The sequence below is a fragment of the Carya illinoinensis genome, chromosome 7 (assembly GCF_018687715.1).
Source record: "Carya illinoinensis cultivar Pawnee chromosome 7, C.illinoinensisPawnee_v1, whole genome shotgun sequence".
In the NCBI taxonomy this organism is placed as follows: Eukaryota; Viridiplantae; Streptophyta; class Magnoliopsida; order Fagales; family Juglandaceae; genus Carya; species Carya illinoinensis.
The window spans coordinates 39,291,027-39,308,898 of NC_056758.1; the positions used below are offsets into that span (position 1 = coordinate 39,291,027).

The 17,872-nt window shown below is 37.8% G+C and overlaps 2 protein-coding genes across 5 annotated transcripts; one reads left to right on the forward strand and one right to left on the reverse strand.

Moving 5' to 3' along the window:
- The first annotated feature begins 691 nt into the window (after window positions 1-691).
- On the forward strand, window positions 692-15,302 carry LOC122315794 (diacylglycerol kinase 4-like). Of its 4 annotated transcripts, none has more exons than XM_043131959.1 (13): window positions 692-844; window positions 984-1,321; window positions 2,200-2,322; window positions 2,481-2,618; window positions 2,701-2,786; window positions 3,851-3,938; window positions 5,081-5,156; window positions 5,793-5,875; window positions 9,765-9,835; window positions 10,858-10,935; window positions 11,244-11,331; window positions 12,866-12,982; window positions 13,611-14,114. In XM_043131959.1, the coding sequence occupies exons 2-13, from the start codon at window positions 992-994 to the stop codon at window positions 13,767-13,769; spliced, it is 1,437 nt and encodes a 478-aa protein (XP_042987893.1). In that variant the 5' UTR covers window positions 692-844; window positions 984-991; the 3' UTR covers window positions 13,770-14,114. The 4 variants fall into 4 exon arrangements, with proteins under 4 accessions (XP_042987893.1, XP_042987895.1, XP_042987894.1 ...); XM_043131961.1 differs by adding an exon at window positions 15,038-15,302 and having other exon boundaries at window positions 764-1,321; window positions 13,611-13,796; XM_043131960.1 differs by having other exon boundaries at window positions 764-1,321; window positions 13,611-13,796; window positions 13,944-14,114.
- LOC122315793 (glutamate receptor 2.8-like) lies at window positions 14,460-17,827 on the reverse strand. Its single transcript, XM_043131957.1, has 4 exons — window positions 16,295-17,827; window positions 15,850-16,162; window positions 15,347-15,756; window positions 14,460-15,095 (listed from the first exon to the last, which is right to left on the reverse strand). Exons 1-4 carry the CDS (start codon window positions 17,600-17,602, stop codon window positions 14,535-14,537), a joined length of 2,592 nt encoding a protein of 863 aa, XP_042987891.1. The 5' UTR covers window positions 17,603-17,827; the 3' UTR covers window positions 14,460-14,534.
- Window positions 17,828-17,872: the final 45 nt, after the last annotated feature.

Genomic DNA, 17,872 nt, shown 5'->3' on the forward strand with positions numbered 1-17,872 from the left:
GTGGGCCCACCAACTGAATAAACCGCGTGGACAACAATTTATTTTCATTATCTTTTTTTCCATAATTGTTCGTTTAAATGGCCAAGATTTACGCGAGTGCCACTGTGACAGCTTGGACCAGTACCCTATACAATGATTTGCTTCAATATAAATACCAATGAATGATAAGATATCTGTTATTGGATTTAAAAACAATGGACATATATTTAAACAACAAAACATATATCTTAAAGTTAAATCATTCTTATACATTAGAAAATGAAGGAAAAAATATAAAAGTATCATGGTGTGGTTATAGTTTAAGGGTTGATTTAGATTCAAATATAAAATTAGATGACTTTAAATAAAATATAAAAATTAAATAAAATATTATGTATTTTAATATTATTATTATTTTAAAATTTTAAAAAATTAAATTAAAATTTTAAAAAATTATAATAATGATACGAAATAAAATATTTTTTAAATAAAAAATTGACTAATTATGAAACCTTGGTCTTCATTCATTGTGGCAGAGTATCAGAGATTATGTTTGGTTAAACAGCATATAATGATTATAAATTTATAAACAATAAATGCTTTGCGTGTCGATACTTCTTTTGCGTCCACAGCTCAGCCGCGAGCTATCACATTTTAATACCTTTAATTTCGAGGGGTTAGTTAAAAGTCAGCTGGCATTTAATAGGATGGCCCTTTAGTAAATAACAAGAAACCAGAAGGGCGAACTCTGTATGATGGATATACTCACACCGGCGGATCTTTTTTGAAAAAAAACTGCTTAGTAACGCTCTCCTGCCTATATTTCTGCCTCCGCCTCTACCGGTTCCAATATTCCGAGGCCGGGGTTGGTTCCACCCACCACTCTCCCTCTCTGCAAAACTGTTCACAGTGATAAAGAAAATTAGTTCATACATGTTTTGATACACATATACTCAGGCGCGAGAGATTTGAATTTCTACTGTTTTTTCTGTGTTGCGAGATAGACAGAGATATGGAGTCTCCGTCAACGGGAGAAACGACGCGGATCGCCGCGAGGGCATCTATAGTAGATTCGTTTAAGGGGTGCGGTCTGTCGGGGGTCCGGATTGACAAGGAGGAGCTCCGTAGGAGGCTCCTGATGCCGCAGTACCTCCGGTTCGCCGTGCGCGACTCCATCCGGTCCAAGGACCCCACCGCCGGCGAGAGCCATTTTCGTAATCGAGTCGAGGAGAACGTTGAGCCTCCCGAAGCGCCGATGGTCGTCTTCATCAATCCCCACAGCGGTGGGCGCCATGGCCCCGTTCTCAAGGAGAGGCTTCAGCAGTTGATTTCCGAAGAACAGGTCCCCGCCGATTTCCTTTTTTCTCTTACCGAAGAAATTCTAACTAAGACTTCCTTTGCAAGCATATCAATATATCAGTTTTTATGTATATGTGTGAATGTGTGAGAGCTATAATGTTATTGTTGCACGAATTATATGACTTTTTTTTTTTTTTCATTTGGCGATTTAGTTGAACTGTTTATATGTTAATGAAAGTATTACATACTGGGGCGTATGATAAAGAAGCACGGGGCTAGAGCGGTAGTACTCTGCAATGTGCTTAGTTTTGTGGGATCGATGTGTGTGATTGAGGTTTCCCTGGAGTTATTGGCTGATGACCATTACATATCTCAGAGTAAGAAATACAAGCTCTTTGGTCCTTGCATGAAATCCCATTCAAGATTTGCCCGTGGAAGCAATAGTGTTACGTACCATGTCAGACGCATTACGCTTCCAACTCTGTGGCTATCTTGAGAGGACATGGAAACTGAAAACAAACTTGTGAAAGTTGGAATGTTGTAGAGGGCGGAGAATAGGAAAAGGTTTCTTCCAACCACGCCAACATGGCCTCTAACTATCGGGTTATGACATTACTTATATATACATAACAAAAGAAAAGAACTACCGGGTTTTGAAATCCAACAAACTCAGGATTTCCCTTTCGAGTTTAGGAATTGTTACTTTTATCTACAGTTTACAAGGTTGATGGCCTTTATTAAACTTTAATAATATGCAGCAGCAGGCTTATAATTGTGGAACTTAAATGTAGGGTGGGAAGAATTTATTTGCTTTAAGGTTTGTTCTTTTTTTTAGGGGGAGGGGGGCACCCTTCTAGTTGTTATGTATAATATAATCTTTTTTAATTTGGTATTTTGAATTGGGACTACCATGTAATGCAGGTTTTTGTCCTGCCTGATGTGAAGCCTCATGAGTTTGTACGATATGGGTTAAAATGCTTAGAGATGCTGGCTGATCTTGGTGATTCTTGTGCCAAAGAGACTCGTGAAAAGATGAGGGTTATGGTATGTTCACTGGAGCACATTTGCACATATGGTCTACATTATATTGCTCTCAGCTGAATTTCCTGAACCTCTATGGACAATTATGGTGGCACTTAGTCAGTGTCCGAAATGCTGAAATATATTCATGTGAAATGTAAGATACTGAGCTTCTTGAGCAGGTCGCTGGAGGTGATGGTACAGTTGGTTGGGTGCTGGGAAGTCTTGGAGAACTTATTGAACAGGATAGAGAGCCATTTCCTCCTGTAGGAATCATTCCACTTGGTACTGGGAATGACCTGTCTAGGAGTTTCGGTTGGGTAAGATTTCTCATGCTGTGAGTATTTGAGTTTCCAGGTGATGTCTTGCATGCTGAACTGTGGGCTGGAATGCTTTATTCAGGGTGGTTCATTTCCTTTTGTATGGAAATCAGCCGTCAAAAGATCTCTCCACAAGGCTATTTCAGGTCCTGTATGCCGTTTGGATAGGTATGCTTTCTCTTATTCCGTAATAGTTAGTGCTATATTCTGAATATTTCTGGGGTGACAATGCTGGTTATTTTTCTAATTGCAGGGGTGGTAATGGCCATCAAGTTGTATGCCTTAGATTATCATTCCTTGGGGGCATGTTTTATATTCTTCATGCTTAGATGAGGTTCCACCTCTTTCTATTAAAATTCCACATTATTTATAAACAGAAAAATTGTTTTAGGAGAAATGAGGTTATTGCCTTGGAAAATAGGGCTCAAGGATAACATGCCGTGGCTTAGTTTTGAAGCTCATAATCCTTGATGCATATGCATTGTAGTCTGGTGAGCTCATTGGGCGAAGTTGGAATGCTCTTTGACTTTAAAAGAATGGGATGAGTCCCATTATCAATTGAGTTGAATTGAAAAATTAATCTGACTAAAGAGTTTCGTGGATCTGATATTTATAACATTTTAAAAGTTTAAACCACCAAAAAATAATGTTTTAAAAATTTACTTAGTCAATAGAATTTGATTGAAGTTACCATTATTTCATTGTGAAATTTAGATAGATAACATATTGGATCACGTGTTTATTCACAAAAAATATATGAAAGAAGTAACAATTCATCCTGATTTTCAACTTTCATGTAATCTTAAAAAATATATAAATATTAGGTGGAGCGTCTGGGTTTGTTTTATTAAACATGCATGTTTGTTGCCGTGTAGACCCTTTCCTAGTTATTTGAATAACAAGTGACGAGCAAGATGACGAACATATATAAAACATAATTGTAGATTTTGTGGTATATAAGTGAAGTATAATTATTGTGAAAACCAAGAATGATAGCTCTTCGATTTTGTCAAATCTTTTTTTATTAGTTATTTTTTTATTTTATAAAATATTATGTCTTAAACAATTCTTCTTCTTGCTAATACAAATGATATAATTTGTTTCTCTTATGGTCATCTAGTTTAGCTTAGGGTCCCTTTGTTGTGGTTACCTCTGTTTTTGGTTAAAGTAATTCCCACGAGGGCTTATTGACGTGGCTAGGAGTTATGTAAAAACTGTTTTCAATGGTGCAGTTGGCATGTTCTGCTGTCAATGCCAGTTGGCGAAGTTGTTCATCCACCCCACTCGCTGAAGATTACAGATGAGTGTGTGCTTGATGAGGTTGTTGATTTAGTTAGTTCACATTCTACTGACTTGCTGCTCTATTTTACCCCGTGAAACCAAAATCCCATCAGTACTTGTTCTGTTTAGTTTCTTTTGGCATTTACATTGAGATATATCAGCTACTAAAGCATATAATGTGGAGTTACATATTGAATTGTTCCTTTGCTCTGAAAAGATTCTGCTTTGTACAAGTTAAATCCATTATTTCAATTATTCACATGTATGATCACCTATGTTATATTAGTGCTTTTGTTTTCCTAATTGCTATATTAAAACTGAGAATCTTGCCTTGAAGAACCAGTTATGGTAAAGGTACATGGAGTGTGAAATTTGATATTGATTCCTCATTAGGTGAAACTGAGTTTTATAATGATTCCAAGGAGCTCTAATTGTAATCTTGACTAGTTCTTTTGGAGTATAAGCTTGAATATAGGTTGTGGTTTTCTTGGGTCTTAACAGTAAATACTCACCAGTGAGTTGCTGGAGCGTGTAACACACATGGTAGATGCAAGTTAGACGTTAAGTGTATCTTTCTTATTCCTCAGTACTATAGAAATTGTGTGTTAGCGAGGGAAATACTAGTTGTGGCTAATTGCTTTCTGGAAATTTCTTTATTGGCTTAACGCACCAATAATTTGACATTAATTTCAGATTTTCATTAAAATAAATTATAGGGAAAATTGTATTTATAGCCATGAACTTCTACTGTATTTTTAATCTGCACCATAAACTACAAATTTTGGCACTTTGCCACCTCGGTTAAGATTTTGACCATTAAAACGTGCCATGTGTTCTATTTTTCATCAATATGACGGTCATGTAGTTTGTATTACAAATTACCAAAATTTGATAGTTTGGAGTGAAAATGTAGTTTCCCCTAAATTTTAGCATCCTTATTTCTGAAACCTATTTATTATAATCTACTTATCTGGAAAGGAGGCCCTCTCCAATGGCAGTATTAGAATGCTAGATTGTGAAATTTTATTTAAAACCATTCAAATCTGTGTTTTTGGTCTTTAGTTGATATTGTGTCTGGTATGCATAAATATGAAACATTGAAGAATCAAAGTTTTGAGTAAAAAACTTGAGCCAAGGAGAGACTTTTTGTTTCTAATGATGAAAACTTTCTTGTGATGCAGGGCTTGGAAGTTGAGGGGGATTTGCCTGAGAAAGTCACTTGCTATGAGGGAGTGCTTTATAATTACTTTAGCATCGGTATGTTGACTGGACTGATTGAATTTAATAATTTGTTCCACTCACAGAGTTTTACTAGGCTTGAGCTTTTTTTTTTTTTTCCCCCCTTTCTAAAGAGGACTTAGCCCTGAAGACTAGGTTGGAGATAGTAACATGAAAACACGTGCCCATGTCTCATCTTAATGGCATGGATGGAGTTGAAACGGTGGAGCAACTAGCCGAAAATTTATTAACATGGTCAACCTAAAGGAAGCTCTCACATGCCCAATAATGTCTTACTGGTGCTTATGTGCATCTGTATATCCGTTTTGCTTTCTTTTTGTTTTTCACCAAGGAAATAAACTAGGAATCACCCTGTTTAATTAAGAATGTTGAATCAGTGCACTGCTGCAGACTTTGTTATGAAACGACTTTTGCTATTCAAAAATAGATTTAGGCTTCTTTGTTACTATTTAGGGTGCCAAACATGTTCACTCAAATGAGATTGCCAGATCCCCATGCACACACACAAAACTGCAAGAGTGAGAAGAATTTGTTTGTAAGTTGTGAAAAGTTTGTTATTTTGTTTGTAAGCCTTGGTCTCAATAATAGCCTTTTGAGATTCTTTCTTACATGGAACTTTTGATCATTTTTGTGAATTTATATTTCGTCATGCAGGAATGGATGCCAAAGTTGCTTATGGCTTCCACCATTTACGCAATGAAAAACCTTACCTTGCACAAGGTCCAATTTCAAACAAGGTCAAGTTGAATCTCTTCTTGAATTCTTTATCTCTTGAGTTTCGTTTATGCTTTGAGATATTATATCATCAACATTAGAGTTTGATAGCTGATTTGGGCCATCTTTCTTTTGTATGTGGAGGCTTGTTTCTTGCTATCTGCCTTATGGGAGTTATTTGTTGGTCTTGTGTAGAACCTTAATGAGATATAAATAGGACGGGGGTGGGGAAGCATTTTATAGTTCTTACAATCTGTTAACATTTCTGTGTTCCTTAAAACCATGTTGGGTGATGAATAATATTGGTTCCAACTTGAATTTGCTACTGCCAGAATCTTTGCACATGAAACAGTGATTCACCTTAATTGCTATGTAAGTAGTTTTGTTTTCCTTCCATATTTCAGGTTTTTTCCCTGCACACTGCATCAGAACACAAGGAAATATAACTCATTCGTTGTTATGTTGTCCTAAGAATTTGAAGCTTGTTTGAATTAGCCTTAGCTGAATCAAATGATTTCTAACAAATATGACTCAACTATTGAGATTGTAATCACTCCACAAGTCTTCAACTTCCTCAGGAAAACACTCTTTCCTTGGCCACATGTTTTCAAACTTGAAGTAACTCCTCCCGCTGTAAACTTCCAAACATATAGGACCTCTTCAGGTGGAAGAAAATTTATGAGAGGCACTAGAAAACATAACAGGCCAGATGATAGATAGACTAGTTGAAGCTTGCAATTAGATATCAGTGCTTATGATTGCTCTGTTGAGGCTTGATTCTTTGTTCTGTTCTTCTTTGTTTTGTTGATAATTCAAAAATGTAAAACTTATATTTTTAAAGATTAGTTACATGGATTTGAAGACATGGAATAAGCAGGAGTTTGGTGAGATAACTAACCAGAAAAATTGCTTACTGCAAGAATTACAAAGTTTGGAGGGAGTAGATGACGAGATCAACCTAAAAGAGCAAGTAGTAACTGAACTCGAAAGATTGACCTTATTGGAGGAGATTTCATGGAGGCAAAAGTCAAGGGCTTTATGGCTTCGGGAGGGGGATAAATGCACTAAGTTTTTCCATCGCATAGCTAATGCACATAGGAGGTTCAATACCATTGAGTCTCTGAATATTGATGGTATTACCTCGTCAGATCAGGCGGAAATGAAGGAATATGTAGCTGAACATTTTGAAAACTTATTGTCAGAACCTATTGCATGGAGACCTAAGGTGGATGGCCTAACTTTTGAGAGTATCGACCAAGTTAGTATGGTGTGGTTGGAGAGACCTTTTGAAGAGGAAGAGGTACATAAAGTTCTTAGGAAAATGAATAAAGATAAAGCTCCAGGCCCGGATGGTTTCAACATGGCTTTTTTCCAAACTTGTTGGGAGGTGGTGAGAGAAGATGTTATGCTGGTTTTCCAGGAATTTTTCACTCATGGCAAATTTGAAAAAAGCCTAAATGCTACCTTTATCGCCTTAGTCCCTAAAAAGGTTGGTGCAATAGAGGTACAAGATTTCAGACCGATCAGTCTTGTAGGCAGTGTATATAAGATATTGTCGAAGGTGTTGGCAAATAGAATGAGCACGGTAATGGAAAAGATTATCTCTAAATCGCAAAATGCCTTTATAAGGGGGAGACAAATACTAGATTCGGTTCTCATTGCCAATGAATGTTTGGACAGCAGAATTAGGTCAGGAATTCTAGGTATTCTTTGTAAGCTAGACATGGAAAAGGCATACGATCATGTTAACTGGGACTTTCTGATGTACATGTTGAGTAGATGTGGGTTTGGGGAAAGATGGAGGAAGTGGATAGGGCATTGTGTGTCAACGGCACGTTTCTCGGTCTTGGTAAATGGAGAACCTGTGGGCTTCTTTAACAGTTCGCGAGGGCTATGACAAGGAGATCCATTATCACCACTTTTATTTGTAGTAGTCATGGAGGCTTTGAGTAAAATGGTGACGGCAGCAGTAGGAGGAGGGTTTTTCTCTGGCTTCTCTGTGGGAGATTCACATAGCCAAACTACTATTTCTCACCTTTTATTTGCAGATGATACCTTGCTATTGTGTGAGGCAAATGCAGGACATATTCAATCATTGAAGGCCATTCTACTTTGTTTTGAAGCTATTTCCGGATTGAAGATTAATCTTGATAAGACAGAAATGGTCGCAGTAGGGGATGTAAGTAACATGAGCAGATTGGCTAACATATTGGGATGCGTGGTCTCTTCCTTGCCGATGAAGTATCTTGGGCTCCCATTGGGGGCTTCTTTCAAAGCTAAGTCTATTTGGGACGGGGTTTTGGAAAAATTTGAGCGTAGGTTGGTTGGTTGGAAAAGGTTATATTTATCCAAAGGGGGGGCGGCTCACTCTTATTAAGAGCACTTTCTCAAATTTTCCCACATATTATTTGTCTCTGTTCCCTCTTCCTGCTAGCATTGCATGTAGAATGGAAAAACTTCAACGTGACTTTTTATGGAGTGGAATAGGAGAGGAGTTTAAGTTTCATTTAGTGGGCTGGGATAAGGTGTGCAATTCCTTGAGAGATGGCAGACTGGGGGTTAGGAATGTGAGGATTCTTAATAGGTTTTTACTAGGAAAATGGCTATGGCGATATAACAATGAGAGCGGAGCTTTATGGAAAGGGGTGATAGATTTGAAATATGGTTGTGAAATGGGGAGTTGGTGTTCAAAAGAGGGAAGGGGGTTCTATGGAGTGGGGTTGTGGAAGTTCATACGGAAAGGATGAGATTCTTTTGCTAGTAATACTCGATTGAGCTTGGGGGATGGAAGAAGGATACACTTTTGGAAGGATTGTTGGGTGGGTGACACAGTGTTGCTAGAGGCTTATCCCGCTATTTACAGTATTGCAAGGGATCCAGATGCCATGGTGGCTGATTTGAGGGTAACCATACAAGGTTCACAAGAGTGGAATATCAGCCTAAATCGGGAGGTACATGACTGGGAAGTGAACATGCTGGTGGATTTTTTTAACTTGCTGTATAACATTCCTGTTGCTGCCACAACTGATGATGTGATGATTTGGAGACCTTCTAGGAAAGGAAAATTCACAGTACGCTCATTTTATAACTCTATTACTGGGCAACAAGGACATTCTTTCCCTTGGAAGAACATTTGGAGGACGAAAGCACCAACAAAGGCTGCCTTTTTTGTGTGGACAGCAGCCTTAGGCAAGATACTGACTAATGATAATCTGAGGAGAAGGGGCCTTGTTATCACGGACTGGTGTTGTATGTGTCAGAAGAGTGGGGAAATGGTGGATCATCTACTTTTACACTGTGAGTTTGATAGAGACATTTTTCAGCAAGATGGAAATAGCATGGGTGATGCCAGGCCGGGTGGTTGATCTTCTGGCATGCTGGAGAGGTATTACTAGGACACCACAGATTGTAGCTGTTTGGAAAATGGCCCCTATTTGTATTCTTTGGTGTATTTGGAGTGAACGTAACGAGAGACTTTTTGAGGACCATGAACGTTCCTTGGAAGAGTTTAGGAGTTTCTTTTGGAAGACTCTGTTTATGTGGGCTATTGGGTTGGATTTAAATGGGCTTAGTTTTCATGATTTTCTTGTAACTGTTACTAGTTCTTAAAAAGGTGTATGCTTTTGTATACCTCTAGTGTACTTGGACTATGCCTATCCTTTTATCAATGAAATATCATATTACTTATCAAAAAAAAAAAAGATTAGTTACATTTTCTGAAACTTGAAGTTTTGAATATTATATATGAATTTATATATGGAAAACTGTAAACTTTTCATCCTTTATTATAATCGTTGTTCAGATGCAATTAGTCTTTGAAAGAATAATTACATATATTACCAACAATCTGATGGTATCAATTATTTAGATCATACTAACACGAGACTGTAACTGCTCAATCTGTTATTGCAGCTGATCTACTCTACTTACAGTTGCACTCAAGGTTGGTTCTTCACACCTTGCTCGAGCGATCCAAGTTTAAGGTCAGATATCTCCCAATTGACATTGTTTGCATTTATTTTTGAAAGTGACATCGTTTGCGTTTATTTTGGTGGCTCTCTATGCTTGCTACTTTGTCTGGAGGTGAACAAAATATTAATTTTTCCCAGCAGGACTCCATTTCAATTTGATTGTGTACATTACATTGATGTGCTCATTCTAGAAGTTCCTTTAGTTCTGATGCTATGGCATTTTGCTCTCTCTCTCTCTCTCTCTCTCTCTCTCTCTCTCTCTCTCTCTCTCTCTCTCTCTCATATTACTCTTTTGTTGGCTGAGATATTGCTCTTTCTGTAATACTAACAAAACATAAGGTGGTATTTCTAATTCTCTAGGAAGGTAGTTTATTTTTCTTCTCCTTACCGTGCACCCCTGGATTAGTCAGGACTTTGTTATCAGACACCCAGTGCCAATAAAAAAAATGATGGTTTATTTTACTTACATTGAAACCGTCATCATTTGTAATGTATATTTGTATTGATCCATAATAATGACCTGCCAGATGATAGTGATTTTCTGCTTTCTTTAGGTCCATATGCACAGCATGAAATGAATATTCAAAGATGCTTTTTTTGCGAGATGTGTGCAATTTGTGGAAGGTTGCACGTCTGTAAATTTTGGAGCCACAAAATTACAGTTATTTGGCCTTTTGCTCAAGCACTGGATTGCAATTTTATTAAATCCCTCAAAATCCTGGGGGTATTCTTCAGCTTTAATTATTTAGCTAGAGCCCTTATCTTGTTAGAGAGGTTAGGCTCTTTAGTGGCATTTAATTGTTTGTCTAAATGAGTATAAATCTTGGTATGGGAATTTTTTGGGGGCAGGCCAATTTGGCTTGATTGCAGCAAGAGATTAATTTCTCTTGTTGCCTCTTTGTGGCATAAAAAGTTTGCTCTATGTTGTTCACAGTAAGGTTCTGTTAGCAGATGTTTTGCCTTGACAATTTCCATTCCTACAGTAATATGTATTCATAAAAAAATAGTATTTTAAAACCTTTTTCTCATTGTAGAGGATTGAGGAATATTTTAAGGATGCATGTCAAAAAGGTCAATTGCTCAGAATGGGAGCAGATTCCAGTTCCCTCAAGGTAAAGAACTGGTGATATAACTTTTGCTTGACTTAGGCTCTTTATTGTATACTTCCTGTATACTCGGGCTTTGCCTTTTTACGTGGAACAATAAAATCTCTTACCTATAAAAAAAAAAAAAAAAGTGCCATCATCTAATTGGGAGTACATATATATAACTCTTATTCTTGCTGGTCCTCATCCTTTTTTCTAGAAGTTAGATTAATAAATTTTACTTGATGCTAGGCTTTTAGTGGGAGTAGGATGCCATTGCCTTTTAGTTTATTGTGTTGCTTTATTTCTCATGAAAATGTTTTTTCCCCTTCCAGTGTAAGGGCAATTGTTGCTTTAAATCTTCATAACTATGGAAGCGGAAGAAATCCATGGGGTAATTTGAAGCCAGAGTATTTGGAAAAGGTATCATATATTTGTGCTTGAGATGACATGCGCAGCTTTTCTGCACTTTTGTAGGCTACAATAATGCACTGAGATGCATGTTATATTTTCCCTCTGTTATCATGACTTAGGGTAGTTTACTTGTGCATTTGTGTATTTTTGTTGCATTTCGTGGTGGTTGAAAGGGTGCTTAAGTATTGTAACTGTTCATTTTAGTCAGTTTTGAGTGATTTGTGATAGTGGTTGCTTATTGAGTGGGTCCAGAGACTTCTTACATAACAAAATGTCCATAGGATGACAGAGAATACAACGGCAGAAGAGCTTGGTATTCTCTCTTAGTGAAATGAATGTTTTAGATAAGAAAAATTCTACTCAGCAGCCCTACTCATCTGCTTTTATTTTTTATCTTTTTATTTTTTTTCCACAGCAAGTGTGTGGTTTAGGGCTGCTAAGTAGAATAATCTTTAGATATATATAGTAATCTTTCTTTGTGAAATGTATATACTAATCTCCTCCACCGTGGAATAATAGCAGGGTAAACCTCATCTCCTCCATCAAATCTTTTGGAGATATTCAATAATCTCCCTTAGTGAAATGTATGCTTTATGAGAGCAGGCTCTGAGCAGCTCGTGATTGGGGGTTTAATGCATTCACTGCATTCTTTGATGTGTTGTATTCCACTATTTTGAGACAAAGAGGTGAAGACAAGATTCTTTAAGCCCTTTTCAGAAGGGGATGGTCAGTGCCATTCTTTGTGTAATGTATTTATTCGTCATGGTAACAACCCCTTTCCTTGGAAGAAAATTTGGTGGACTAAGGTCCCTCTGAAAGCTGTGTTCTCTGTTTGGATAGCGTCTCTAGGAAAAATTTTCACCACGAACAATCTGAGGAAAAGACTGTCGTGGTTGAGCAGTGTTGCATGTGTAAGAGGAGTGGGGAGCCCATGGATTATCCTTTATTCTATTGGAAGTTGGCTGCTTTGTGGAGTGACTTTTTTAGTCAAAATGGTTTGGCTTGGTCATGCCCACAATAAATAGTATTGAACTCTTGGGGAGGGGTAGGTAGCAGCCCACAAATTGCAGCAGTGTGAAAAATGGTTCCTACTGGCGTCATCTTGTGTATCTGGAGGGAAACAAACCATACAACTTTTGAGAATGGTGAACGGAAGATGGAGGAATTCTAGTTTTTTTATTTTTTTATTTTTTTATTTATTTTATTTTTTTTATAGTCTTCTCCTTTGGACAGCTTCTGTAGACTTTTATGGGCTTAATTTACATTATTTTCTTGTTTCTTTTTCTCTTTCTAGATTGGTGTGTCTTTTGGGTACATTTAGTGCTCTTGGTTTTGAATCTTTTACGCCTTTTTAATGAAATTTAATTACATCAAAAACTTTTTCTTTCCTTTCTCTGTAGCTTGATTTTTGTTACTATGTATTTGCAAGTATGTCTATTGTTGAATGCCATGGCGACAATTCCATAGTGAAAGCATGTTTGTCAATGTGTGATGCTTCCTAGAGTCGATGCTTACCTAGATCTTGTTTTTGGCTTATTTTTAGAGAGGCTTTGTTGAGGCCCATGCAGATGATGGTCTACTTGAAATATTTGGTCTAAAGCAAGGATGGCATGCATCATTTGTCATGGTTGAACTCATCTCTGCCAAACACATCGCCCAGGTACTGCTTCTAATTCAATTTTCTTTTATTATGGTTTATGCTATTATGTCAAGGTCTGACTATCAAATGCTATTGTTAGTTTATTACTTTTCAAAAAATATTGTTAGTTTATGAATCCAGCACCGGTCTGGGTGTTTACAGCATTGGCATGTGGCAGTGACACAATAATTTGAACAATATGATTCATGGGATATGTACCTTGACATTTTCAGTAAATAGTTGGAGTGGAGCTGCTGACATGGCAGCTCTTCCAATTTGGTATTTCTTCACCTTTTCTCCTTAATTATCAGGATGCTTTCAGATTTTGCTGACCGAGTATCATATTTTATGGTTGAGTTCTCCATAATTATTAGGACAGCAAAACGCTACGTAATTAAGTGATATTTCCCCTATATGTGAAACTCAAGGTCAGGGTTTGAGTCTTGAATGCATGCCTGGCCTTATGTTTCACATCGTTAAATACTTGGATTGGCAAAGTAAATCCTAATTAAATTGGAGTTTAGTGCTAAATGGAAATGATAAATACGGTGATAAAAGTATTCTTGCTTTTGCCATTGTGATAAAGGATGATGGTTGAGCTCTGTTAGTCGAATATTGGCACTTATGATGAAGTTTTATCTGGTATTAGGCTGCAGCTATTCGATTGGAAGTTAGAGGTGGAGAGTGGAAAGATGCATATATGCAGATGGATGGGGAGCCATGGGAACAGCCATTGAGCAAGGACTATTCAACGTTTGTGGAAATTAAGAGGGTCCCTTTTCAATCACTTATGATTGGTGGAGGGTGACTATATCGTGGCTTGCCACACATTTAGGTATGCTCAGATTCTTGTAAAGTAGGTATGTTACCTGAAGGCTTGTAATTTTCATTAATGCGCCGCAGTTACAGTGTAATTGCTTGTTGTATCAATTCCATTGTTAGTCAAAATCCTATTCATTCCTTTTTCTTTCTACTTGTGAAGACTAGCTTACACGCAATTGAGAGAGGGACTGGGTACCTGGTTTAAGGTGGGCAAAAATTGTTGTTCGTGAATTGTCCTGGTTTAGTAATTTATTTACAAGTTAGAAGAATCTTTATAGGGTATATGTTGACTAATTGATAATAAATGGGCACACTGTTTGTACTCGCAACAGTTTTATGGCCCCCTACTTTTTGTTGTCTTCTATTTCTCTTGTTAGTTTATTGAGAAGTTAGTGTTGTTCACCAAGAAGAGAATTTGGGTTTCATTTGGAAATTAAATGTAAGGGAGTGGTTTTACCCTATAATTTTTGGTGTTTCCTTGTGAATGCAACTCATGGTTTCCAGTAGAACGAGAAGTTTGAAGTTGGAACTTGAAATCAAGGCTAAGCAAAATGAGGGGCTGGGGTATTGAACATTTGTCATTATTTATGCTACTTAAGCTTGACATTCTCTTAAGGGACTGGGCAACTCTCTGAATCCATGTGTTCGTGCGTGTGTGCGTGTGGATACACTAGTATTAAGAGCAAAGGCAGCCCTAAACCTAAGGACATGGTTTATTTAAACTACTCATAAAAATAGTAATACCTCATGTTCATAATAAGTCATTAGGAACATCCACAGATGTATCACCATGCCCTAAAGGAAAGATTTCATCATCATCATCCTCGGCTACAGAAGCATTGTCTGCTGTTTCATTAAATGTCCTTGAATGGTTGTGCATATCATCTATGCGATGTGAAGCTCCCAAACCTTCAGGACTCATTGCAGGATTTGGTGTGGATCCATTTATACTCGGAGGAGGTGAACATTGATATTCCAGGTCGAAATGCTTTACCAATTTAACAAATCTCAGCCAAAAGGATCCTTCCGAAGGGATATTGTTTGAAGCTGGCCAGTGTAAACGAAGGCACCTGAGCACATGGATCAAGAGGGAAGACATGGAAGCCAGTCCTGTTATGATGAACAGGCCCCCAAAGCTGTACACACCAAGACTAGGGGAGTTTGAAGGGATGATTTCAGGACCTAGATCTTCGCATGGTTTTTGAGGTGCCAAGTACTTGCGCCTAATTTCCTTCATTTTTTCTTTATCTTCAGTGACATTCAAGATTGCTCTTGACATGTATGGGACTAGGGGGGATCCACGCGGGAAGGCCTGAATTAGCAAGAAAGCAGAAGATTCCATAGCACTCGTAAGAAATTTCGATAGCATAATGGAGTAGTTCAAGAAATACACAGGCATTCATTCAAAGGAATGTTGCTATTCATTTTAAATATTATCATCCACCACTCATACTCAGCACAGTATATATCTGAAACGAATTCATATATTAATTACTTATATAGATAGCTACTTAAAATGTATCAATTTAGAATGAATGGAGGTGAAGAGAGAGAGCGACTCACAAAGCCAAATCCGTCAGTTTTGTAGACTGGTCCAGCCATGGTATACTTGGAGCCATACTTGGCAAGGAATATCTTAATATAGGGGATCTCGTCAAAAATGGCAGCAACCCCACCATTTTGGCTTCCTCTTGACAGTGCTTCATGATATTGCTCTGGGGTTGAATAAGGCTTCAACTTGGACTCATCAATATTTAACTGTTTTACGAGAAGCCCTCGGATGAAGGAATCTCTGTGATACCCTACAAAGTAACCATTCCTTTTTATCTCAGTTACATCCACAAATGCAGGCTTCAGTTGTTGTACCGTCAACATTGAAGCCAAGCTTGCTGTGTAACTCTGTGTTAGTATGAGCACCACAAATAGCCATATGATAAGCACCAATCTTGACCAGCTGTTCATCACTCTCTCCCCTACGTACAACAGCATACGAAAATATTTAGACTTTGCTTGGAAAAGGTATCATTTCTTTCGAAAAGAATTTCTAGTGGAGAAAGAGAATTTACTGTAACCGTAGATGAGCATGGAGAATGAGAACCAGAAAATGATGCAAATCTGTTGATTCGGGGAACCACTAAACTCAGGATTTTCACGGTGTTCAAGAACCCAGATCACCAAACCTGTGAAAATGGAGACAGTCCCAATTATTAACCAAAGATCCCAGGTTAGCGGCTTTAGAAAAATCCATATATTTTCCTTCTCATTATCTTTCATCAAAACCGCCATTGACACGCCTGATTCTGAGTATGGTAACGTAAAATCCACATATAACGAGCGATAAGCCACAATTGTTATGTCTCCAACCACGGCATCGAACTTCTGCAATATTTTGGAGAGAGAACAGATCATTATCATTACATATATATATATATATATTTATATTTATATGAAATTACACATCAAATTATAACCATGTGATTAATGTATGAAAGCTAGCTAAATAATGGTCACCTTGATTTTGAGTTGGTAAAGAAGTTCATCGTAAGTCCCAGCATGCCCACTTTCATTCACGTACGGCACAAACTCATGTCCAAGGCAAAACGGTAACAGATCCATCACAGCAAGAAACAGTTCAATTGAAAACCCAGATATCGTCGGCTTACCGGTATGAGGATGCCATTCCACTCTTACAAATTGATTGAAACCATATCTTATTGGAACCCCAATCCTCAACTTTTTTGGCTGATCTGTTGTGTCTCCTGGCCAGATTGGTTGCTTGAGTTTGTCCTTTGATATTGAGTATGCTACTTCACCATGATGAGTGTCATCCAGTTCTCGTGAAAGTCCTTTCTTTGGAGTCCAATATCCAATAATCCTCTCTATTTTCCCTATAATATTGAATATTTCAAAGGCTGATGCTTCTAATTGTCCCTTGACCAGATGAAAATCTCCGCTTAGTCCATTAAATCTAGTGGTCAGAATTGCGTTCAGAAGCCTTGGACCCATTTCAGATATTCCAAGAGCTGCAAGATCAACTTTACATTTGCTACCATTATTTTGCTTCAAGAAACTAGAACGCTCTATGCCAGCCTCCTCCACCGCCATTGCCAATGCCCAAACGGTATCATATGCCCGTAATCCGAACAGGTTTAATCCAGGAATACTCTTATAAGTTGGTTTTCCCGAGGTGAAATTGCTTGTCCATCTTCTTTCAAAATCTTCAAGATCTTTTGACATGGATACGTACGACCTGACTCCCAAAACGCCTTGCATGGAGTCCATGATTTCTAAATCCAGAGGATCAAACAGACCCGATAGCCCTTCTGTGATTATCCATGCATACCCTTCACTCATCATTCCTGCATTCTTTACACTAACAAAAAACTTTGATCCAAGAGAAGCAGTCATGTGCACGAGGAATATTCTCGTTTGCGTTTCCTTTAATTTTTTAAGCTCCTCCAAGATATCGATATCTTTTGAGGATGGGGAAATGACACTTCTGTAAGGCACACGGACGTCAACTTCATGGAGTGCTTCTGTCACGTATGGGATTAAGCCGTTGCCATAATCCGTGTCTTCGTAGATGGGTATCACTTCTTGCCAGCCAAAAGCCTGAATTAAGGCCATTATGGCTTTCACTTGAGCTGAATCATTTTGGGCTGTCCGAATGAAAAATGGACTTCGGTTTGGGGGAAGAGAAGGACTGGTGGCTGAGAAGGAAAGGATGGGAACTTTAGCCTTTTCAGCAATATCGACGACAAACTTAGCTTGTGATGACCTTTGAGGTCCTATGATTGCATGTACTTCTTCGTTCTTCATCAAATCTAGAGCTGCATTCCATTTGAAAAGTTAGAATCTCATCAGTGTTAATTCCCAGGGAAAGAAGTTCCTCTTAATCAGGACCTATATATATACTTGCTATAATGCCCTTTCTAGGTTTGTTTAGGACTGCATGTACTATGAAATTTGTCAAAAATGCAGGAAACAATGGCGATGAAAGTAAAGGCTTTCATGATGCTCCTAACGTACGTTATATACATAGGAAGTTTTTTCTTTTTTTCTTTTATCTCTTTTTTTTTTTTTTTTTTT